This window comes from Macaca thibetana, chromosome 1 (assembly GCF_024542745.1).
Source record: "Macaca thibetana thibetana isolate TM-01 chromosome 1, ASM2454274v1, whole genome shotgun sequence".
In the NCBI taxonomy this organism is placed as follows: Eukaryota; Metazoa; Chordata; class Mammalia; order Primates; family Cercopithecidae; genus Macaca; species Macaca thibetana.
Window position 1 is genome coordinate 36925148 of NC_065578.1, and position 25559 is coordinate 36950706.

At 45.4% G+C, this 25559-nt stretch overlaps 3 protein-coding genes and 1 non-coding gene across 4 annotated transcripts in view; 3 read left to right on the forward strand and 1 right to left on the reverse strand.

Moving 5' to 3' along the window:
* UTP11 (UTP11 small subunit processome component) overlaps positions 1 to 25559 on the forward strand; it is a 594364-nt gene that overhangs the window by 437572 nt on the left and 131233 nt on the right. The gene's annotated exons all lie outside the window — the stretch shown is intronic.
* Positions 1 to 25559, forward strand: part of NDUFS5 (NADH:ubiquinone oxidoreductase subunit S5) — a 1192795-nt gene that overhangs the window by 31195 nt on the left and 1136041 nt on the right. The window lies entirely within an intron of this gene.
* INPP5B (inositol polyphosphate-5-phosphatase B) overlaps positions 1 to 25559 on the reverse strand; it is a 78252-nt gene that overhangs the window by 2796 nt on the left and 49897 nt on the right. Inside the window, 13 exon segments of the mRNA XM_050797936.1 lie at positions 481 to 592; positions 2023 to 2150; positions 2768 to 2852; positions 4824 to 4937; positions 9399 to 9634; positions 10439 to 10601; positions 12058 to 12168; positions 14926 to 15061; positions 17121 to 17230; positions 20191 to 20302; positions 23361 to 23548; positions 24595 to 24711; positions 25058 to 25172. Of these exon segments, the coding sequence (XP_050653893.1) occupies positions 481 to 592; positions 2023 to 2150; positions 2768 to 2852; positions 4824 to 4937; positions 9399 to 9634; positions 10439 to 10601; positions 12058 to 12168; positions 14926 to 15061; positions 17121 to 17230; positions 20191 to 20302; positions 23361 to 23548; positions 24595 to 24711; positions 25058 to 25172 (1727 nt within the window).
* LOC126944594 (U6 spliceosomal RNA) lies at positions 22426 to 22529 on the forward strand. The gene has a single exon (XR_007722129.1). It is a non-coding gene; the product is annotated as a U6 spliceosomal RNA (small nuclear RNA).

The window sequence follows — 25559 nt, forward strand, 5'->3', positions numbered from 1 at the left end:
GGGGGGATGGAGTCTCACTCTGTCGCCCAGGCTGGAGTGCAGTGGCATCTCGGGTCACTGCAGCCTCCGCCTCCCGGTTTCAAGCAATTCTCCCAACTCAGCCTCCCGTTTAGCTGGGATTACAGGCATGCGCCACCACACCCAGCTAATTTTTTTTATTTTTAGTACAGGTGGGGTTTCACCATGTTGGCCAGGCTGGTCTCAAACTCCTGACCTCAGGTGATCCGCCCACCTCAGCCTCACAAAGTGCTCGGATTACAGGTGTGAGCCACCACACCCAGCCCATGACTATACTTATTCTTGTGTTGTTAGGAGTAGGGAGGAGTGTCCAAATGCAAAACTTTCTGCTTTAAAAAATCTTTGCCCAGAGCTTGCCATTTTAGTTCTACTGCAAGGGACCTGGGATCCTCCTCAACCTCATTTCTCATTACGAGTCTCTCAGTTTGCAGAAATGCTTTCCATAGACATTTGGCTGCTTACCTAGAATATTCTCATCCAAATGATTTTTTGCTGAATTTTTCAGCAGTTCTTGTAAAAACGCCATCAAGTAGTGGAAGACATTTTTGTAGAATGTGGGGAGAGTAGAAATGACCTGAAAGAGAAAGAACTGGCATTTGTCTTTTGTTCACTGAATTATTTGTCAAGTGGCTACTATAGTCCAAGAACTGTGTACACGATCCAAGTGCACGAGAAAGACTGTGCACAGAAAACTGGTTGCTTACTACTTGGCATAAGTACCAAAAGAGAGGTAGGGGTCAAATGCAACATGAATTTAGAAGTCAAACTTTTAACTACATGTTCCTGTAAGACTGAAGGAAATAAGACATTTTAGTTGGGTCTTGAATATAAGACAAAATTGGACTTACAGAGATAAGAACTGGGGTTATTTAGAGCAAAGAAAGTATAAAAAAGGGCAGGAGAAGGGAAATAGTGAGATAAGTAGAGAGAACACTTTATGAGAAGTCAATTTTGGCAGGAGCATAACTAGAAGGGTTGATCAGGCCCTGATCAATGAGTACTCCAGCTATCTGCATATCAGAATCAGTTTGGAAGCTTGAACAAAATAGATTCCAAAAGTGATTATGGGCCGGGCTCAGTGGCTCATGCCTATAGGCTGGGCTCAGTGGCTCATGCCTATAATCCCAGCACTTTGGGAGGCTGAAGCAGGTGGATCACCTGAGGTCAGGAGTTCGAGACCAGCCCGGCCAACATGGTGAAACCCCATCTCTACTAAAAATACAAAACTTAGCCAGGCGTGGTGGTGCACGCCTGTAATCCCAGCTACTCAGGAGGCTGGGGCAGGAGAATCACTTGAACCTGGGAGGCAGAGGTTACAGTGAGCCAAGATCGTGCAATTCATTCCAGCCTAGGTAATACAGCAAGACTCCATCTCAAAAAAAAAAAAAAAAAAAGTGATTGTGATTCAGTGGATTTGGGGTATGGCTTTAGAATCTCTATTATTGGCAAGTTTTCTAGATTATTCTGCCAAGGCCTGTTGTATGTGTGAACCACCAAGCTAGATCACAGAAAGTCTTCGATATTTAAGATCAGTAATTGGCAATAGAGAGCCAAGTATGGTTTTTGACCAACAGTCACATGACAATAGCTTTAGAATACACAATCTGATGGCAGTGTGCAAAACAAATCAACAGGAGACCGTGAATGCAGGGCACTGAGCCAAGCTAGGTACAATGAGAATGGAAGAGAGAGGATAGGGGATAGAGCAACGAGACTGGCAATGAGAATGGAAGAGAGAGGATGGGGGATAGAGTAACGAGACTGGGCACGCGGGAGGCAAGGAGAGGGTGGAGTCAGAAATGACTCAGGTTTTGAGGTTGACTCACTGGAATTAAGGTTGATGCCATTAAAAGAAACAAAGACATAAGAGAAAGAACAGGTTGGAGAAGGAAAGATAAGGTGTTCAGTTTCTGAGATGCTGCACTTGAGGAACTGTGTCCACTCTGTTCCCTCAGCCCCACGGGGTCTGGGGCTAACCACATGATGCTCAATGCTTCCTCTCACCTGTTTGCTTGCTGTGTAGTTGCCAGAACACTCCAAGCAGTTATGGTAGGCGCTGTAACAGATGACAGGCTCTGGAAGGCTCTCCAGGAAAAGCAGCAGGGCTTCGGCTACAGAATGATTGCTGGCAGCTTTTGGCCCGTTGTTAAGGAACCGATGATGCTGCTGCCCATGGTTAGGAAAAGGCCCAGGAGCAAGCACATGCCAGAAGTGCTGACTGCCCTGTCAGGCTCTCTGCTCAGGGCTAAGATGCCAGCCTAACTTCTCAAAGGGGCCACATTGTTTGTCAGGTGAGCCAGGCCCTCCTGAGTTCCTGCTCTATTGGTTGCTTAAAGTTGTAAATTCTTAGCCTGGGCTACATGGTGAAACCCTGCCTCTATAAAAAGTTCAAAAATTAGCCAGGTGTGGTAGTATGTACCTGTGGTCCAAGCTACTCGGGAGGCTGAGGTGAGAGGATTGCTTGAGCCCAGGAGGTAAAGGCTGCAGTGATCCGAGATCACACTACTGCACTCCAGCCTGGGTGATAGAGATGGACCCTATCTCAAAAAAATAAAATGAAATAAAATTGTAAAGCCTTCTCTATGCAAACTTTAAATAAAACATGGTAGCTGAGGATACAATATCAGATTTTGAGCCATAAAATACTTTCCTTTTTCTCACCTGTCTCACTCACATTCTCTCTCTCTCTCACTCATATTCTCTCTCTCTGTTTCTCTCACACACGCACAGTTGAATGTCTGAAGGATACAGAGGTTATCAATCATTCCAGTATCCAAGCAGTCCCTGACATGTTCAAATTCTGACCTCAGGCCTGGTTGCTGAAACAGATCTTCCTGCAAAAGGGAACACAGTAACAAAACAATTATTTTCTCAGAAAATCATGAATGATTTCCTGACCTGGCAATATCACTAGCAGAATGCAAAAAGGAGCAGTGTGGTGAGGCCTCTGAATCACCCTGACAGATGATCTGATTTAGGCTGATGTGGCTAATTCATCTTGCAGGACTTCCCAGGCAAGTTTCTACAATAGGTCTTCAGGCATCTACTATAAAACTATGGGTAGGGCACACAACACACAAGAAGATCCAACATTGGAGAAAACATAAAGGCAGCTATGTTTCCTGCAGTAGTATAGAGGGATTACCCAGGGGGAAAAAAAATGAAGAAAATATACAGTGCATAAGAGCATAAGAGAACACTAACAAGGCACCTCAATGCTTTGGGCAAATAAGATTATGGCAGCGGTCAGGCATGTTGGCTCACGCCTGTAATCCCAGCACTTTGGGAGGCAGAGGCGGGTGGATCACGGGATTGAGACCATCCTGGCCAACATGGTGAAAGCCTGTCTCTAAAAAAATACAAAAATTAGCTGGGCTTGGTGGTACATGCCTGTAATCCCAGCTACTTGAGAAGCTGAGGCAGGAGAATTGCTACAACCCGGGCGGTGGAGGTTGCAGTGAGCCGAGATGGTGAACTGCACCCCAGCTTGGTGACAGAGCAAGACTCCATCTCAATAAAAACAGATTATGGCAACAAAGCTATTTCCATTAGTCTCAGGATACTTTATGTTCATTTGTTTTATAAAATGACTTAATACCATGTAACTGTATTAATAATAACAATATTATATGTATTGCTCAAAAGTTTCATTTGAAAGGAGGGCTACAGAGAAAGTAGAATAGTACAGCACTGAAGAATATGACTTCTCTAGTCAGATTCACTGTATTCAAATTCTACCTCTGCCCATTTATCAGCTTGGGGACGTTAACCAAGTTATTCACCTTTCCAGGCATCTGTTTCCTCATCTGAGAACTACTGTGAAAACTAGAGGCAATGCTGTAAAAAAGTTAGAATAGTGATTGGTACACTGCAACTCTCAATAAATGTGAGGAGGAAAAAAATGGAATATCATAAGAATGCATATTTAAAAAAAAAAACCAGATGTTGCTCTGAAGTGGTCAAGTGGGCTTGTAGTTGGTATAGGTCTCCCTGAAACCTACATTAACAGGTCAGTGAAACTAACTGATCTGATTAGTGAAGCCTGCCCTAGTCACTCTAGAAATCAGGCCTCCAAATTTGTGGCCCAGGGGTTGCATCTGGTCCCCTGCCTCTGCTTGGTTTATCAACAAGTTGGCCCCACCCATTCCCAGAAGCTGGTGAGAGTTCCTGAAGGAGAGCGATGACATCCTGAGAGGCCTCCAGGCAGCTTTCCGGCTGGAGGACCCCAGAGGCCATGGGAAGGAACATGCTGTGCTGTGCCGGGATGGCCTTCCTATGCAACGCTGCTTCCCTTGGGGGTAATCAGGTACTGCATGTAATAGCAGGGCCTCTGGCAGGGCCTGGTGGCTCACACCTGTCATCCCAGCACTTTGGGAGGCTGAGGCGGGCAGATCACCTGAGGTCAGGAGTTGCAAGACCAGCCTGGCCAACATGGTGAAACTCCATCTCTACAAAAATACAAAAATTAGCCAGGCATGATGGCGGGTGCCTGTAATCCTAGCTACTTGGGAGACTGAGGCAGGAGAATCACTTGAATCTGGGAGGCGGAGGTTGCAGTGAACCGAGATTGCACCATTGCACTCCAGCCTGGGCAACAGAGTAAGACTCTGTCTCAAAAAAAAAAAAAAAAAAAAATAGCAGGGTCTCCCAGGAGTGTGAAACATGGCATACTATCTATCCTTCCTCCCCTCCCTGGGTGAAGAACAGTTCTCCACAGGTTCCTTATGCAAAAAGTTCTTGGGGCTGATGGTCCTTCTCAAGGCAACCTGGCCTCAATCAGGTCTGAATGCTTAAACACAACCTACCTGCTGGATAGCATTTCGGTACAGGTAATCAACCATCATCCAGAGCTCTTTGGGGATTTCCATGGGGCTCTCCAACTGGCTGCCATCATCTCCAGTCCGTATTGGCATCAGAGTCTGGAAAACAATCAAGATCATGACAGAACTTCTGCCAGGCTGGCTCCAGGAAAATGCATGGCATGGGAACGGCAAACCCACGGAAAAAGGAAAACATTTCACTGCCCCTAACCACACATTCCACAGACAGAAATGAAATCAGGTGGTATGATCAAGGAACAAAAGGTAATTTTTGAGAATCAGGAGAGGGTTATGACAAGCAGTTTCAATGAATCAGGTGAAATATGCACCATCTTTTTAGGAAAAAAATCATTCCTATAGCATTTCACTATGGAACCAGAGAGAAGATGTGGTCTGGTGAGGAAACAGCACAGACTTGGAAGTCCAAAAATCTGAGTTCAAGGCCCGGGACCACTGTTCTGATTTTTATTTTTTATTTTTATTTTTTTGAGATGGAGTCTCACTCTGTCGCCCAGGCTAGAGTGCAATGGCACGATCTCGGCTCACTGCAACCTCCACCTCCCAGGTTCAAGCGATTCTCCTGTCTCAGCCTCCCTAGTAGCTGCGATTACAGGTATGTGCCATCACGCCTTGGCTAATTTTTTGTATTTTAGTAGAGACGGGGTTTCACCATGTTGCTCAGGCTGGTCTCGAACTCCTGAGCTCAAGCAATCCACCTGCCTCAGCCTCCCAAAGTGTTAGGATTACAGGCGTGAGCCACCACGCCCGGTCTGATTTTTTTTTAATTTATTAATTTTTTTAATTTTGAGATGGGGTCTTGCTATGTTGCCCAGGCTGGTCTTGAACACCTGGACTCAAGTGATCTACCCATCTCAGCCTCCCAAAGTGCTGAGATTACAGGCGTGAGCCACCGTACCCAGCCTCCAGGTCCACTGTTTTTATTTATTTATTTATTTATTTCAGACAGAGTCTTGCTCTGTTGCCCAGGCTCAGTGCAGTAGTGCGATCTTGGCTCGCTGCAACCTCCGCCTCCCGAGTTCAAGCGATTCTCCTGCCTCAGCCTCCCAAGCAGCTGGGAATACAGGCACCCGCCACCACGTCCAGCTAATTTTTTTTATTTTTAGTAGAGATGGGGTTTCACCATCTTGGCCAGGCTGGTCTCGAATTCCTGACCTCGTGATCCACCTGCCTCGGCCTCCCAAAGTTCTGGGATTACAGGCGTGAGCCACTGTGCCCAGCCTCCAGGTCCACTGTTAACTCACCATATGACCTGTGACAAATCACTCTCCTTGATTGGGCCCGTTTTCATCTACATGATGAAGAAGAGGGAATTCAAGACTCCCTAAATTTAAAAATGCATTGGAAAAAAAGCATACATTATTACCATAGATATGCTCCAAATTAGTTCCCTTGTATTAGAATTGTCTTCATAGGAACCTTTTAGATCGCAGCAAATTTAGTTTAGGATGATAACCTACCAATGATGATTTAAAAGAAACAAAAGAATAATATCATTGACAATGGAACTTTCATTATTTTGGAGTTCATGGCTGAGTTTGTCTTCTTTTTTTTTCAGAGATAGGGTCTTGCGCTATCGCTCAGGTACTGCAGTCTTGAACTCCCAGTCTCCCTCCCACCTCGGCTTTCCAAGTAGCTAGGACTACAAGTGCACACCCCCGTACCCAGCTCATTTCTTAATTGTTTTGTAGAGATGGAGTCTCATTATGTTGCGCAGGCTGGTCTCAAAGTCCTGGCCTAAAACATTTCTCCTGCCTTGGCCTTCCAAAGTGCTAGGATTACAGTTGTGAGTCACTATGTCCAACCCATGGCTGAGTTTCTCTAATGTGCTGCTACAGACTGAATATGTATGTCCCTCTCAAATACATACGTTGAAACCTAATCCCTCGGGTGATGGTACTAGGAGGTAGGGCCTTTGGGAGATGGATAGAGCATAAGGGCTCTGCCCTGATGAATGGGATTAGTGGCCCTAAACAATACACCTCAGAGACCTCCCTCACCTCTTCTGCCATGTAAGAACACAGTGAGAAGATGGCCCTCTATGAACCAGGAGGTAGGCCCTCACCAGACACCAAATCTGGCAGTGCCTTGATCTTGGACTTCCCAGTCTCCAGAACTGTGAGAAATAAATTTCTGTTGTTGATAAACCACCCAGTCTATGGTATACTGTTATAGCAGCCCAAACAAAGACACGTACTATAAGTGAAATACTGAAAAACATGGCCACAGTATTTTGCAGCTTTTCTTTCCTATCAAGAAGTGGAGTTAGGAAGGGCATGGTGGCTTATGCCTGTAATCCCAACACTTGGAGAGGCCGAGGTAGGTGGATCAGCTGAGGTCAGGAGTTTGAGACCAGCCTGGCCAACATGGCGAAACCTCGTCTCTACTAAAAATATAAAAAAATTAGCTGGGCATGGTGGTGCACACTTGTAGTCCCAGGTACTGGGAGGCTGAGGCACAAGAATCGCTTGCAACCCAGGTGGCAGAGGTTGCACTAAGCAACCTTCCAGCTACTGGGGAGGCTGAGGCATGAGAATCACTGCAACGCGGGCGGCAGAGGTTGCAGTGAGCCGAGATCGCTCCACTGCACTCCAGCCTGGGTGACAGAGTAAGACTCTGTCTCAGAAAAAAAATAAAAATAAAAATAAGGGCCGGGCACAGTGGCTCACGCCTGTAATCCCAACACTTTGGGAAGCCAGGGCGGGTGGATAATCTGAGGTCAGGAGTTTGAGACCAGCCTGGCCAACATGGTGAAACCCCGTCACTACAGAAAATACAAAAATTAGCCGGGTATGGTGGCGGGTACCTGTAATCCCAGCTACTTGGGAGGCTGAGGCAGGAGAATCGTTTGAACCTGGGAGGCAGAGGTTGCAGTAAGCCATGATCATGCCACTGCACTCCAGCCTGGGTGAGAAAGTGAGACTCCAACTCACAAAACAAAACAAAACAAGCCAGGCGTGGTGGCTCACACCTGCAATCCCAACACTTTGGAAAGCTGAGGAGGGCAGATCACTTGAGATCAGGAGTTCAAGACCAGCCTGGCCAACATGGTGAAACTCCGTCTTTATTAAAAATACAAAAATTGGCTGGGTGCAGTGGCTCACGCCTGTAATCCTAGCACTTTGGGAGGCTGAGGCGGGCGGATCACCTGAGGTCAGGAGTTCAAGACCAGCCTGGCCAACATGGTGAAATCCCGTCTCTACTAAAATACAAAAATTAGCTGGGCATGATGGTGGGTGCCTGTAATCTCAACTACTCGGGAGGCTGAGATGGAAGAATTGATTGAACCCGGGAGACGGTGGTTGCAGTGAGCCAAGATGTGCCACTGCATTCCAACCTGGACAACAGAGAGAGACTCCATCTCAAAAAAAAAAAAAAGAAAAAGAAAAAAAAAGTCAGGCGCGGCAGCTCATGCCTGTAATCCCAGCACTTTGGGAGGCTGAGGCAGGTGGATCATCACCTGAGGTCGGGAGTTCAAGATCAGTGTGACCAACATGGAGAAACCCCATCTCTACTAAAAACACAAAAAAAATTAGCCAGGCATGGTGGGACATGCCTGTAGTCCCAGCTACTCGGGAGGCTGAGGCAGGAGAATCACCTGAACCCGGGAGGCAGAGGTTATGATGAGCCAAGATCACGTCATTGCACTCCAGCCTGGGCAACAAGAGTGAAACTCCGTCTCAAAAAAAAAAGTGGAGTCTTTCTCCACTCGTAGAATCTCTAGTCTGGCTTCACAACTTGCTCTACCAATAAAACATGGCAGAAGTGGCCTTGTATGCATTTTGGAGCCTATGCTACAAAAGGCCTTACAGTTCTTCTCTCATGTTCTTGCTACTGCCTACAGAAACCTGAGCTAGCCTTCTGAATGATAAGCCCATATGGTGAGTGAAACCCAGAGAAAAGCTAACACCAAGACATGTGAGAGAGGCCATCTGGAGCCCTCCGGCCATCACAGCTGCCATCTGATTATAACCACACAAATGGGGCTAGGTGAGACCAGCAGAAGACCCATATTGGAAACCCACAGAATCATGAGAAGCAATAACTCGGTGTTAAAAACTACTAAAATTTCAGGATGGCTTGTAGCACAGCAATATACAGCTGATATACTAAGCAAGCTCTAGGAGGCTGAAGAATGTCTAAGTCCCTAGGAAGGTAGGCATAGGAATATCTTGTTTTTTTTTTTTTTTTTTAGACGGAGTCTCGCTCTGTGGCCCAGGCTGGAGTGCAGTGGCCGGATCTCAGCTCACTGCAAGCTCCACCTCCCGGGTTCACGCCATTCTCCTGCCTCAGCCTCCCGAGTAGCTGGGACTATAGGCGCCCACCACCTCGCCCAGCTAGTTTTTTGTATTTTTTAGTAGAGACGGGGTTTCACCGGGTTAGCCAGGATGGTCTCGATCTCCTGACCTCGTGATCCACCCGTCTCGGCCTCCCAAAGTGCTGGGATTACAGGCTTGAGCCACCGCGCCCGGCAGGAATATCTTGTTTGACTGGCTTGGCTGCTACAAAGTTCTAGATGTTTCTTTGTGGCATATTACTCACCAGCTCACTAATAGTTTCAAGTGGTAGGTCCAAGATTGGCTCTCTCATGTAACACAGTGTATGAATGGGAGACCCGAAACAGCTGGGCAGGTAATTCCCAGACACAGATAAAAAGTAATCCTTTCCCCTGTCCAAGTGCAAAACCAGAATGTCCTCAATTTTGTCTTCACCCGAGTTGAGCTTTGTAGCTGTCGTCTTATTTACGAAGAGCTCCAGTTCAATCTCAATGTCAGAATCTGCAGAGAAATTTTAAAAATAATGTTGACTGAGGGGAGGCCAAGAGGAAAGGGGAAAGAAAATAGGAGGGAAGCGGGTAAGCCATAAAGAGTTAGGAAAAGGAAAGAAAAGGTATCAGCCAACCAACAAGCATCTAAATGTGCTTAGCATGCAGGAGACATAAGAACAAAGAGTTTATAGTCCAACTGGGAATATGAAAACAACAAACAAAAACATTTGAATAGACAAATGCTATAAAATTCAAGTACTAAGGAGCATAGCTCAAGCTAGAAATACTAACAGAATAAGAAGACATGGATCAAAGAGCCTTCCCTGAGCCAGGTAAGATGAAGATGCCTGATTCAGTAGAAGTGTAATGCAATTATCAGCCTATGAATTGTCCACAAAACACTCTTCATTGTTCCATCACATGGTACCATGCAGAGTGCGAAGGAGAAGTCAGGAAAAATGTGGATGGTACGTTCCAGAGCCAGATATAATTTCTGGATCAACTTCCCCATTATCAAGAGCAGATAATTGGGAGTTGATTATAGCAAGATAGCAAAATGGTTCCTTTAACAGCAGCACCTGATTTACAGCAATCTTATGTTTTCTCTTTCTGTGAAATTATGGAACATATAAATGACTGAGAATGCTTTTGAAACTGAACTCATGCTCCCCACTATTTTCTATTTTATTTATGAATGGGTTCATCTATAGGGCTTTTTAAAAAGCCTCAAGCAGAGAATAAAACACTCAAGCAAAAATATAGAGTAAGGCATTCCCCAAACCAGATACCAAGAAGCTAGGAACAGAGGGCTTACCAGGCAGGAGGAAGCCTCTGCTGGGGTTGGCATTCAGCCACTGCTTACAGTAAGACTCTTCATCAGGCTTGTTGATGAATTCAAAATGACAGGGTACTTGTCCATTATGAATTGTAAAGGATTCTACTTTCAATTGCATGTACTTCACATTCTGAAAACAGAACTGGGAAGAAGCCCGAGGCCAGTAAAAACCAGTGCCCTTTCCTCGGCAACCTGCCCAGCCACCCCAACTGGGCAAGCCTTACCATGGAAAGAAAATGAAGGACTATCTCTTTTAAATGTTTCTGCTTTAAGTATTTACCTGGGAGGCCACAGTTCCCACTAAAGACTAGTTATCTGTGTTTAACCCAAAATCCAAAAATTCCATTTGTTTTTGTATGTCTATTTCCTGAAGAAAGTCAAAGTTTATATCTTCTATACGCAAAAACCATTTACAAAATACCCTTCACAAATTCCACTTCTACACATGAAGATCAAGCCCATCCTTCCAAGTAGCTGGACAACTAGGGCATTAAAAATGCCATCTGCGGCTGCCACAGTGGCTCAGGCCCATAATCCCAGCACTTTGGGAGGCCAAGATGGGCAGATCACTTGAGCTCAGGAGTTCAAGACCAGCCTGGCCAACATGGTAAAACCCCATCTCTACTAAAAATGCAAAAATTAGCTAGGTATGGTGGCACAGCCTGTAATCTCAGCTACTGGGAGGCGGAGGCAGGAGAATTGCTTGAACCTAGGAGGTGGAGGTTGCAGTGAGCCGAGATCATGCCATTCCACTCCAGCCTGGGTGACAGAGTGAGACTCTGCTTAAAACAAACAAACCAAACAAAAAAACGCCTTCACCTTAAACCCCGGTTTAACTTTGTAGAATGTCAAGTTTAATTGATCTTCCATGTGGCTCTTCCACAAAAAACCTTCAGACCTTATTCAACTTCCTATATTACCTATTCCTTTTCTATACTGTCTTCCCTCCCATCAACTCATGGGTATCCAAACTCAATTTAATCTCAAAGCAAAGCATCAGTAAGAAGAAAACTCCATTGCAAGAATACACAATAGTTATTCTAAAACCAAAACACATTTTGAACCGTATTCTGGTTTAGAAGAGCAGAACATGATGACCTAAGCCAACAACCTCTCTCTTCTCAGCTAACACCATCAGCCTCACTTTATCTAGAAGCAGTCTATGAAAAGACCACAGTCCAAGAGTGCTATAGGTGCCTCCTAGAACTCTGAGCTCCAACAGATGAGGAGATTTAAGCTCTAGGAATAGAAGAGCCCAACACTTTTTTTTTTTTTTTTGAGATGGAGTCTCACTCTGTTGCCCAGGCTGGAGTGCAGTGGCACAATCTCGGCTCACTGCAAGCTCCACCTCCCGGGTTCACGTCATTCTCCTGCCTCAGCCTCCTGAGTAGTTGGGATTACAGGCGCCCGCCACCACGCCTGGCTAATTTTTGGTATTTTTTAGCAGAGACGGGGTTTCACCATGTTAGCCAAGATGGTCTCAATCTCCTGACCTCGTGATCTGCCCACTTCGGCCTCCCAAAGTGCTGGGATTACAGGAGTGAGCCACCACACCCGGCCAGAGCCCAGTGCTAATATTCTTAACATGTCCTTCCTACCTCTCGCTTGGACAGGGACACAGAAGGAATGTTGGCATTTTCCATCTTATCCAGGGAGCGAACAATTTCCTCCAGAGTCTTCCGGTAAAGCTCGTCATTTACGACCCTCACCTGAAAGGGAAACATCAGAGACTGAGTACCTTGGCTTCTGCCCATTTCCTCTTTCTCAGTATAGAGGGCATTCACAGCACTGGGAAATAGCAGTTGACAGCAACACAGAAAACAAAGGCTATAGATTTAATTAATTAATGAACTCCATTAACAATTGACTTAGAAGGATCTACCAGAGGCAAAGCTTGTGGTACAGTTATCTGCTTCCTGATTACCAGAAAAAAGACGTGGAAGTGAAAGCATGGTTAGCAGTTAGTTCTGCCAGGTCTTAGGCCCAGGGCAGAAAAATGTTTGCCCAGTACCTAGCCCTCTTTTGCTTGCTGCCACCAACAGGCCAGCAGTGAGAACCTTTTCTAGGGCTTTGATTTAAAGCAGTGTTTCTTAAGCTTTGTTTGTTTGTTTTTGCAACAAGGTCTTGCTGTCACCCAAGCTGGAATGCAGTAGAGTGATCTTGGCTCACTGCAACCTCCGCCTTCTGGGTTTAAGTGATCCTCCTACCTCAGCCCCCCAAGTAGCTGGGACCACAGACACAAGCCATCATGCTCAGCTAATTTTTTTATTTTTTGTAGAGATGAGGGGTTTTGCCATGTTGCCCAGGCTGGTCTTAAACTCCTGAGCTCAAGCAATCCACCCACTTCAACCTCCCAAAGTGCTGCTATTATAGGTGTGAGTCATTGTAATGATAATAAAGTATCACTGTAAATAGATAATAAATAAATGAGAAGGCCGGTGTGGTGGCTCATGCCTGTAATCCCAGCACTTGGGGGGCCAAGGCAGAAGGATCACCTGAGCCCATGAGTCACTTGAGACCAGTCTGGGCAAGATAGCAAGATGTTGTCTCTTAAAAAAAAAAGGCCCAGCGCAGTGGCTCAGGCCTGTAATCCCAGCACTTTGGGAGGCCGAAGTGGGCAGATCATGAAGTCAGGAGACAGAGACCATCCTGGCTAACATGGTGAAACCCCATCTCTACCAAAAATACAAAAACTTAGCCGGGCATGGTGGCAGGCTCCTGTAGTCCCAGCTACTCGGGAGGCTGAGGCAAGAGAATGGCGTGAACCTGGGAGGCGGAGCTTGCAGTGAGCTGAGATGGTGCCACTGCACTCCAGCCTGGGCAACAGAGCGAGACTCTGTCTCAAAAAAAAAAAAAAAAAATTTAGCCAGGTAAGGTGACACACACATACAGGCATGCCTGTAATCCTACCTACTCAGGAGGCTGATGTATGTGGGAGGATTGCTTAAGCCCAGCAGATCGAGGCCGCAGTTCGCTGTGACTGTGCCACTGCATCACTGCACTCCAGCCTGGGTGACAGAACAAGACAGTGTCTTTAAAAAAAAAAAAAAAAAAAAGGCCGGGCGCAGTGGCTCACACCTGTAATCCCAGCACTTTGGGAGGCTGAGGTGGGTGGATCACGAGGTCAGGAGATAGAGATCATCCTGGCTAAGACGATGAAACCCCATATCTACTAAAAATACAAAAAATTAGCTGGGCGTGGTGGCGGGCGCCTGTAGTCCCAGCTACTCGGGAGGCTGACGCAGGAGAATGGTGTGAACCTGGGAGGCAGAGCTTGCAGTGAGCCAAGATTGCGCCACTGCACTCCAGCCTGGGCGACAGAGCAAGACTCCATCTCGAAAACAAAAAACAAACGGGCCGGGCGTGGTGGCTCATGCCTATAATCACAGCACTTTGGGAGGCCGAGTCAGGTGGATCACGAGGTCAGGAAATCGAACACCATCTCTACTAAAAATACAAAAAAATAGCCAGACGTGGTGTAATGTGCCTGTCATCCCAGCTACTTGGGAGGCTGGGGCAAAAGAATCACTTGAACCCGGGAGGAGGAGATTGCAGTGAGCCAAAATCGCGCCACTGCACTCCAGCCTGGGCGACAGAGCAAGACTCCATCTCAAAAAAAATAAAAAATAAAAAAATAAAAAGGAAAGGAAGAAAAAGATGTCAACCTCATAGGTAATCAGGGAAATGTAATCTAACATAATAAAATATCTGCTTATTGGGTTGGCAAAAATTTTGAAGATTGATAAAACCCAATATTGGCAAGGGTATGGGAAAACAAACTCATACATGGTTGGCAGAAGTATAAAGTGGTAAAACTGTTGTGAGGATAATTTAGCAAGATCTAATAAATTTAAAATACATTTTTTATCTAAACCGCTAATTTCATCTCTAATAATTTCATTCTATAGAAATACACTGATACACAAAGACACATGTGAAGGGTGGTCACAACAGCACTGTGTATAATAGCAAAATTTGGAAATAACTTTATGACCATCAATACATACATTATGGCTCATCCATACTATGGAATACTTTGAAACCTTAAAAATAATGAGAAGGACGCTCTACCTTCACTGTCATGGAAAGATCTCCTAAGACATATTCAGTTGGGGGAAAAAAGATGTCCTCAGAGCAAAATGTATAATATGATCTCTTTTACAAAAAAGGAAAAATATCCTCAATGTTGTATACAGAATACTGACACACCCATTTATAAACATGTAGAGAAAGGTCTGCAAAAAGACAGTTCAAAAATGCGAAAGGGAACTTCCATGTATGAGGAAAACTACAGAGGCATACTAAAACAAACTTGGTTAAGTTGTTAATAACTGTTTTAAATTGTCCTAAAAAGGGCTTCCTCCCATTCAAAAGGAGAGGAAGAAACCAGAAAGACAAGAAATGGTCTTAGTTGTGAAAGCCAATTCCCTCCAGAACGATTACAACAGATACTAGCTGCCACCTACCCCGATGCTAAACACTGAGCTGACAGGCTTGTGGTCACTGGTCTTCAGGGCCATGTGGCTCTGGTAACTCAGCTGAGTGATGTTCTTCCCTTTCCAGAGGATCCGGTCACACCAGGCAGGAGCACGGCACTTCTCACTGAAATGCAAAGTCCACACTGGAAGTACTCACAGAAACAGCAGTGCCCGCTGCCTGGCAAGTGCCCTGGCTTAGGCGGGGAGTGATGAATCAGGGCCTTCATGACCACATGGCTAAGTCATCTGAGGCAGCAAGAGCAATTCAGGCCCACCAAGGGATAACATGTATCCTATGAGTATCATCCAAAATAACTATGAAAGCTCAAAGCCAAAACAGAGTTCAGACTGATTCTCTGATCTTTATCCTCCTATGAGAATCAGGAGAGAATAAAAAAACCAATCTGACAGTAAGCACCCTACTGTCTTTTTTATTTATTTATTTATTTTTAATTTTTTTTTTTTTTTTTTTGAGACGGAGTCTTGCTCTGTCGACCGGGCTGGAGTGCAGTGGCCGAATCTCAGCTCACTGCAAGCTCCGCCTCCCAGGTTTACGCCATTCTTCTGCCTCAGCCTCCCGAGTAGCTGGGACTACAGGCGCCTGCCACCGCGCCCAGCTAGTTTTTTGTATTTTTTAGTAGAGACGGGGTTTCACCGTGTTAGCCAGGATGGTCTCGATCTCCTGACCTCGTGATCCACCCGTCTCGGCCTCCCAAAGTGCTGGGATTACAGGCTTGAGCCACCGCGCCCGGCCTAATTTTTTTTTTTTATAGAGATGGAGTCTTGCTCTGTCGCCCAGGCTGGAGTGCAGTGGCACGTCCTCGGCTCACTGCAACCTCTGCCTCCCAGGTTCAAGCAATTCTCCTACCTCAGCCTCCCGAGTAGCTGGGACTTCAGGTGTCCTCCGCCACGACTGGCTAATTTTTTGTATTTTAGTAGAGGTGGGGTTTCGCCATGTTGCCCAGGCTGGTCTCGAACTCCTGAGCTCAGGCAATCTGCCTACCTCGGGCTCCCAAAGTGCTGGGATTACAGGCGTGAGCCACCGCACCCAGCCTATGGTCTTTAAAAGATCCTGGTTAAGGCCAGACGCAGTGGCTCACGCCTGTAATCCCAGCACGTTGGGAGGCCAAGGCGGGGGGATCACGAGGTCAGGAGGTCATGAGGTCAAGAGATTGAGACCATCCTGGCCAACATGGTGAAACCCTGCCTCTACTAAAAACACAAAAATTAGCTGGGTGTGGTGGTGTGTGCCTGTAGTCCCAGCTACTCGGGAGGCTAAGGCAGGAGAATCGCTTGAACCCAGGAGGGGAGGTTGCAGTGAGCCGAGATTGTGCCACTGCACTCAGCCTGGCGACAGAGCAAGACTCCGTCTCAAAAAAAAAAAGATGCTTTTTAAGCTAGTTAAGAGAACAGGCTCGAATTCCCACTGCCTGGGTTCAAATCCTACTTGTACCCCTTGTCTGCTTGGGGGCCTCTTTAATTTTTCTATGCTTCAGTTTCCAATCTCATAAAATGAGGTTAATAAATCATACCTACTTCAACAGGTTCTTGAGGATTAAATGAGAAAATAAGTACATCAAATAGTACATGGCACATGGTAAGCACTAATAAAAAATATTAACTGCTGACTTTGGGAGGCTTGAGGTCAGGAGTTCAAGACCAGCTTGGCCAACATGGCGAAACCCCGTCTCTACAAAAATACAAAAATTAGCCGGGCCTGGTGGCACATGCCTGTAATCCCAGCTACTTGGGAGGATGAGGCAGGAGAATCGCTTGAACTCGGGAGGCAGGGGTTGCAGTGGGCCAAGATCCAGCCATTGTACCCTAGCCTGGGTGACAGAGGAGACTCCATCTCAAAACAAACAAACAAAAATATTAACTACTGTGTAATGTCCAAGTACCAGCTAAGTTAGTTGGAGTCATCTCATCCTAGGCATAGCTGAAAAGTAAATCAGTATTAAAAATTATTATGAAACAAAAGGCTAAGGCAGTCACAAAGTTAATACATGGGAAAGAAGGCTGCTTCATGAGCAGATACTGAGAGAAAATCTTTGACCAGAGTACAAAACATGGGGAAAAAGTCACAGGAAGCGTTTATTCTTCCTTAGGTCCAAAAGGGCAAGTGCTTCCCAGAATTTCTGGGTTTCCGTTTGCTCAACCCTTTGAAGCAACCTCTGACCTACCTGGTATCCCAGTCGTCAGAGCCCGTATCATACTTGTAAGTAGGCTGGAATGTGAGCTCACCCTCTGTGAAGCCTTCAAAGACAGTCTTTGCGGCCACTTGAATTTTCAGCTATACACAAGGATGGGAGGAAAAACAAATCTCAGAATAAAAAGGTCAAACTCTGAATTAGTGGAGAAAAGGAAATCAATCGGGAATTCGAACTCTAACCCAAAGGAAAAAGCACCAAAAGAAAGTTATTTTGTAAGATTTTTTTTTTTTTTTTTTTTTTTTTTTTTTTTTTTTGAGACGGAGTCTTGCTCTGTCGCCCAGGCTGGAGTGCAGTGGCCGGATCTCGGCTCATTGCAAACTCCACCTCCTGGGTTCACACCATTCTCCTGCCTCAGCCTCTCAAGTAGCTGGGACTATAGGCACCCGCCACCACGCTCAGCTAGTTTTTTTTTTTTTTGTATTTTTTAGTAGAGACGAGGTTTCATCATGTTAGCCAAGATGGTCTTGATCTCCTGACCTCGTGATCTGCCCGTCTCAGCCTCCCAAAGTGCTGGGATTACAGGCGTGAGCCACCGCGCCCGGCCTTCTATAAGATCTTAAGTTAGCTAACTCCTAGGAAGTGAACAAGCTGAATACTCCTTTGCCTGTATATGGTTTTTATTTTTTATTTTTTAAGTTTTTAATGTTTTTTATTTTTATTTATTTATTTATTTATTTTGAGACAGAGTCTCGCTCTGTGACCCAGGCTGGAGTGCAATGGCGCAATCTCAGCTCACCACAACCTCCGCCTCCCAGGTTAAAGTGATTCTCCTGCCTCAGGCTCCTGAGTAGCTGGGATTACAGGCATACGCCATCATGCCCAGCTAACTTTTGTATTTTTAGTAGAGACAGGGTTTCACCATGTTGGCCAGACTGGTCTCGAACTCCTGACATGATCCGCCCACCTCGGCCTCCCAAAGTGCTGGGATTACAGGCATGAGCCACTGTGCCCGGCCTAATCTTTTTTATTTTGTAGAGTCTCACTCTGTCACCCAGGTTGGAGTGCCATGGTGTGACCATAGCTCACTACAGCCTCCATCTCCTGAGTTCAGGCAATCCTCCTGCCTTAGCCTCCCAAGTAGCTGGGACTGCAGCTGTGCACCACCACACAGCTATATTTAAAAATTTTTTAGAGACAGGGTCTCACTATGTTGCCTAGCCTGGTCTCAAACTCTTGGCCTCAAGTGATCCTCCAACCATGGCCTCCCAAAGTATTGGAATTGCACGTGCAAGCCATTGTGTCTGGCTAAGGCTCTTTCATAAGAGCATAGCTACACCCAAAGGGCCTGAGTATCATCTTACTGAGATATCTTTAAGATGATTAGGTACCACTTAACAAACTAATACTTTTTCTCTTCCAGGTATCAAACACTTCATCTGTATAGCACAGTTGCTGCAAATATACACAAAGATAGAACCGCATTGTCAAATTAGTTATGTGAACTGGGGGAAGCTCTGTGCCTTGGTTTCTCCATTTGTAAATTTTGGATTTATAATAGAATCTACCTCATAGGGTCTTTAGAAAGATTCACTGTCAAATTAAACAGTGCCTGACACATTAGGAAAACAGCTAGCATCCTTCCTATCAATTTTAGGAGCGTCTTCCAGATCACACTCTCAGCAAGATCAAAACCACAGGTGCTCTTCCCTCTTCCCTGGAGCACCACTCTTGGCACTGCATGGACTGGTGAAGAACTGTCAGCTCTACTATTGCACACGATCAGCTATTTAGTAGATACTACTTGCCAAATTCCTGAAAAAAACTATTTAAAAAGCAACAGAAAATAGTAAAAATGTAGGTATGAATGTAAAGTGATGCTTACGTATAGACCTTAAAACCATGTAGTAGGCAGATAACACACAAAATGGGTACTATTACTTCAGGAAAGACCAGAAAAGAAGGCAAGTAGAGATAGGTATCAAACTACAAGGGTAATTAGAATGCCTCACACCAGAACACAGAGGAGATAAACAGACAAAGACATAACTAAGTTGAGATTCTTTTTCTTTAATTAATCTGCACTGGGGAAAGTAAGATAATAGAGGCCAGGCACGGTGGCTCACGCCTGTAATCCCAGCACTTTGGGAGGCCGAGGTGGGTGGATCATGAGGTCAGGAGTTCGAGACCAGCCTGGCCAGCATGGTGAAACCCCGTCTCTACTAAAAATATAAAAAGTTTGCCAGGCATACTGGCACGCGCCTATAGTCCCAACTACTTGGGAGGCTGAGGCAGGAGAATTCCTTGAACCCAACAGGCAGAGGTTGCAACAAGCTGAGGTCACGACACTGCACTACAGCCTGGGTGCCAGAGCGAGACTCTGTCTCAAAAAAAAAAAAAAAAAAAAAAAAAGATAATAGAAAGATTTAGATTAATGACAATACCAAGGTTACTAAAAGGGAGGATACAGAACAACAACAACAAAAAAGGACTTTAACATTCTGAACAACATGACCACCTGAACAGGTCTGAAATCTACTGAGAGAAGTAGCCAGAAAAAAGTCACAGAGAAAGAGATTCTCTTGTACTGTGAAACAGCGAGTGCTCTGAGAAGGAAATGCTATGTCAAGCAATGATGGAGAACAGCAGGTTACAAAACTGATTCCTATAGGAAGTGAGGAAAGCCATTTAGGAAGAGCTGTCACACACTGGAGAAGTCTGGTGAGGAGAAGCACAGAGGAGAAGGAGGCTCATTCTAAAAACAATTATTACATCATCTTAAATATACCAAGTCCTTTCTTTACAGAAGCTTGGTACTCTTTTAGCCCTAACTTCAGACCTCTTGAATAAATGAATGAGAAGATGAGACAGAGAACACGCTCTTGCTCCCAAAGGAGACAAGGTGCTTCAGGAGAGAGCCAATGGGAGACAATTATGGAAGAGGGAAATGCAGATGAAATGAAGAAATGACTGGACAACATCAGGAACTCAGGGAAACCTCCCAAGCCAAAGAAGAAGAGGCTGGGAGTCTGGAAGCCAGGCTTTTCTATGCCCTCACGGTAGAGGACAGCCGCTGGAAGGGGGCACAGGTGGCCATCTGTACCTGATCATATGCATACAGGGTTTGAAAGTCCTTCTCTTCGATGAGCTTTTTCACTTTTTCCACATCCAGCTCTTCTATCCTGTAGTTGAGGTCCCCCAGCCACAAGATCACACTGTGAGGACAGAGCACAAAGGTAACAGGGTTTAGGAGGAACTTTAACCTGACCTACCCAGAGTGCTTCTGACAGAAGGCCCCTGAGGCTCAGCCTCTTGGGAGGTGGGTGGGAAAATGGCTCAACTGTTTGGGAAATTTTTTTCTCTTGCCATCCCATTTAATATTATAATGTGATGCTTGCTCAATTATCTTGGTCCAAGTTCATTTTAAACAGCCTTGTGTTCTCCTTAATTATTTTATTCTTGTAGGTTTAATAAGATCAGTCTAATAAGATCTAAAAGATAGTAATTTACCCCATTCCTGGGAAGAGGACAAAAACATCAAGAATCGAGAGTCATGCCAATCACCCAGAGACCCCAACTCAGATGATGCCACGATGCCACCTCTGCCTCTGTGTATACTGCAGTCCACAAAACACACTCTCAGCCTTTGTTTCTAGAGCAGAGTTCCTCTGAAACAAAGTTCAAACTTTATAGTGGAGCCTGGATTTAACCACCGGTATATCATCGGTTGGCTCTTTCCGCACTGCTGAGTGGAGTGTAGAAGGTGTTTTATTCCTCCTGCTACTTTGGGAAAAAGCTAACTGAAGCCTCTCTGATGATACTGTACATCTCATTAAGTCTAATACTGCTGTATCTGAAGCCAACAACCACGTCATTAGAGAATATGCACAGCAGTACACGCACACCAAAATTAATGCATCCACAAACTAAAAGCAGACAAACTGACACATAAGCTGTGACCTCACAAACTAGGATGCTGCAGGTTCACCAGAATGGAAGAGCTCGGCTGCAAGACACTTCCTGCTAGGCTCCCTGGAGAAGAAAAACCATCCTGTCAGCTTCCAGAACACCAAAAAGCTCCAGACAGTTCCACCTCAGCAGGCAGGACAAGAGGCGTAACTCTGTTTGCTCCTTGGCAGATATCATGGCCCCGGTGGCTTCTTCCTCTTCATAAAAGAAGTAGCAAAGCTTCGACTGTTATCGTAAAGTCTAAAACTCTAAGTCTTTGACTTTAGACAAATAGGAAGTTTTACAGATAAATGAGATAATGTAAAGAGAAGAAACAAAAATTAGCACAAGATGCTCTCAGCAGCTGCAACTATAGCTTTGTAAAGTTGGATTAAGAGGAAAAAAAGACCAAGTGGAGGCAAACAAATGTAGTCCAACTCTCAATTATACATGCTCTGGAAAGAACAGATATATAAAATCCTAAAACATACTTCTAAAAACTGGGTTTGAGATGCTCATTCTTTGGTTGTTTTCTTCATAATGTTGGATGTAGGCAGACCCAAATTAAAACAAATCTTAAAAAAAAAGAAAAGAAAAAAAAAAAAAAAATCTTAACCAGAACTCAGACGACAATATAGCTGTCAACTGCTGTTTTGTCATATTCCCTGCTCAAAATAAACTTTTCCCTCTCCTTTCCTTTCTTTTTTCTTTTTTCCTCTCCTTGTCTTTCCCCTTCCCTTCCCTTTCTCTTATCTTCCTGCCTCAGCTTCTTGAGTAGCTGGGATTACAGGCATGCAGCATCACACCCAGCTAATTTTTTAATTTTTTTCAGAGACAGGTTCTTACTATGTTGCCCAGGCTAGTCTTCAACCCCTGGACTCAAGTGATCCCCCCACCTCAGCCACCTAAAATGCTGGGATAACAGGCATGAACTACTACACCCAGCCTCACTTTCTTCTTATTTCTGGCTGCTATATACTATAGCAGCCAGGGACTCTCACACATGTTGATCAAATTAAATACTGAAAAAATAAATGGCCGGGCGTGGTGGCTCATGCCTGTAATCCCAGCACTTTGGGAGGCCGAGGTGGGCAGATCACGAGGTCAGGAGTTCAAGATCAGCCTGGCCAACATGGTGAAACCCCACTCTCTACTCAAAATACAAAAATTAGCCGGGCGTGGTGGCACGTACTTGTAGTCTCAGCTACTCAGGAGGTTGAGGCAGGAGAATTGCTTGAACTGGGAGGTGGGGATTGCAATGAAGCAAAGATCGCGCCACTGCACTCCAGCCTGGGAGACAGAGCGAGACTCCATCTCAAAAACAAATATATAAATAAATAAACCTTATACTTTCCCAAGAACACATGATACTTGAGAAATACTGTAGAGTGTGCTTGCTTCGGCAGCACATATACTAAAATTGAAATGATACAGAGAAGATTAGCATAGTCCCTGAGCAAGGATGACATGCAAATAAAAATTTAAAAATAAAATAAGAAGGCCGGGCACAGTGGCTCACGCCTGTAATCCCAGCACTGTGGGAGGCCAAGGTGGGCAGATCATGAGGTCAGGAGATCGAGACCATCCTGGCTAACACAGTGAAACCCCGTCTCTACTAAAAATACAAAAAATTGGCCGGGCGCGGTGGCTCAAGCCTGTAATCCCAGCACTTTGGGAGGCCGAGACGGGTGGATCACGAGGTCAGGAGATTAAGACCATCCTGGCTAACCCGGTGAAACCCCGTCTCTACTAAAAAATACAAAAAACTAGCCAGGCATGGTGGCGGGCGCCTGTAGTCCCAGCTACTCGGGAAGCTGAGGCAGGAGAATGGCGTAACCCCGGGAGGCGAAGCTTGCAGTGAGCTGAGATCCGACCACTGCACTCCAGCCTGGGCGACAGAGCAAGACTCCATCTCAAAAAAAAAAAAAAAAAAAAAAAAAAAAAAAAAAAAATTAGCAGGCGCCTGTAGTCCCAGCTACTCGGGAGGCTGAGGCAGGAGAATAGCGTGAACTCAGGAGGCGGAGCTTGCAGTGTGCCGAGATCGCACCACTGCACTCCAGCACTCCAGCCTGGACAACAGAGCGAGACTCCATCTCAAAAAAAAAAAAAAAAAAGTAAGAAAAGAGAAAGACTCTAGAGATCTGCCAGATGGCAAGTTAGGAAACTAAATGTTTTCAAGAGATATAATCCATGTATAACCAAGAGGTGGCAGCTACCACCATTGCGTCAATAGGAAACCACCACCAGGCATCTCCCCATGAAAAGACAGAGCCCACAACTCTATGTACTCATGGTGAACCACATAGGGTGGAAGCTCAGACTCACTCATGCTTGCTGATGGTGAGAGGGGGACGGCTTGGGTCAAGCTGACAAAACTGCATTCGAGAACAAATGTCCTTATAGTCCTGGTTCCTCCTCTCATACTCTTCAATGTGGGCTGCCAAGTGAGAATTCACAACGCAGATGCTGGTGTTGTGGAACTGGAACCTGATCGCCACGCCTCCCTTGTTGCCCTGTGGAAAGGATCCCCAAAGAAATCCAATTCAAACTTAATTGTGTCAGTCATTTAAACCTACAGACTTTCTGGTTGGGCGCAGTGGCTCATGCCTGCAATCCCAGCACTTTGGGAGACTGAGGCGGGTGGATCATGAGGTCAGGAGTTCAAGACCAGCCTGGCCAAGATGGTGAAACCCCATCTCTACTAAAAATACAAAAATTAGCCTGGTGTGGTGACAGGCGCCTGTCATCCCAGCTACTCGGGAGGCTGAGGCAGAGAACTGGTTGAACCTGGGAGGCAGAGGTTGCAGTGAGCTGAGATGGCGCCACTGCACTCCAGCCTGGGTAACAGAGTGAAACTCTATCTCAAAAACAAACAAACAAACAAAACCCTGCAGACTTTCAAAATGTTTTATCTTAATCTTTATAATAATCCTGTGGGATTACCTATATTGTACAGATTAAAAAAAAAAAAAGAAGGCAGAATGACTAGCCAGTCAGCGGCAAAGCTGAATCCACAACCCAGCTCTCTCGATCTCCTGGCCTCACTTGATCCACCCACCTTGGCCTCCCAAAGTGCTGGTATTACAGGTGTAAGCCACCGTGCCTGGCCCCAAAACCTAGCTCCCTTAATCCAGTATTCTTTTCACTAAATCACAGGCAAACCATAGGTGCCCTTTGCCACACAAAGCTAAGTTCTCACAGAAGAACCTAAAAACAGAACTTTAATGGCCTCAATAAGAAGAGGAAATTGCAAACCTACTATCAGCATTCTTTGTTCTTCTGAATGACCCAGCATAGTTTCTGCAAGATACTTCATGGGTGAAATGGGAGGATCAACTGGAGGCTCTAGTGTTGGTGAATATGAGGACAGGCGCAGGCAGTCCACTAAAATACAGTTTCTAAATAGTTTGCTCGACTGAGCCCTGCTTGAGGGTATGATTCATCTTGGAATATTGGCACCTTCCAACTGGGACACGTGTAGTGACTGTGTCATCAGAAGTGGTCAATACCTCAGGCGCTAAGGCCCTCAATGTGCCAAACATACCAACCAAGGACTCACCATCCTCCCCATGATTCCTGTCCCCACAGTCTCAGCTTCCACTTCTGAGACATAAGCTGCATGCTCCTGTTTGACATATAACAGCAGCATAATCCCAACCAATCGGATAAGCTTCACCTGGAAAAGAGAGACATGGCATTAAATAGAAACTGCAAACAGGAATAAATACCCCAAAGGAAACATGGTCTGGAAGCTGGCTGAGGGTATTAATGTGCCTCCTTCTCCACACTAGAACACAGGTAATCATCTGTTCAACTCACCAAGCACGCTATGTGCTAACCTACGAGTGCCAAGACCCTGCGTCTTTCCCACCCAGTGGCATCCCTTCTGGAAGATCTGGAAATGAAAATTGTGGGATAATTAAGACTGGCTTAAGATAAAGGTCATGGAAAAGGTGAAAAATGATCTTGGGATTTCCCTGCATAGCCACATAAAATTAAGAAGTCCCTGACTCCTCTTTTACCTTTGCATATTTGGCATCTGGATGAAGACCCTCTGACACAGCTTTGAACCACTCTTCCTCCTTTGGGGTATCGTGAAAGAAAAAAGCTTCCTTACTCAGATCGAGCTCCTGGAACCTATTTTGAGAAGCAACCAGTTAGATAGTAAAGAAAACTAATGTGCAAATGACACATTCTCAGATTGGTTGAGGTGCATAAGCCGTAGCTTTCTAGCTAAACTTCAGGACCCTCAGGAGGAAAAAATAAACAAACACTTAGAGCCAAGGAACTAAATGCCAAGGAACTTTCCAGGTGCTTTTGCAAACAAAAACCCATTTCTTTTTCATGACCAGCTTATGAAGTAGTTCGAAGTGTCCCTGTTTTACCTGTAACCCCTAGTTCACACAAGCACCAACTGGCAAACTGGAATTCAAACTTTGGTCTATGTAAATTACGAATTCTAGTTCTTTTCAATATACCATACAAGCTCTGCTGCCCCTTCCCACCAGTAATGCCCAGTATAGT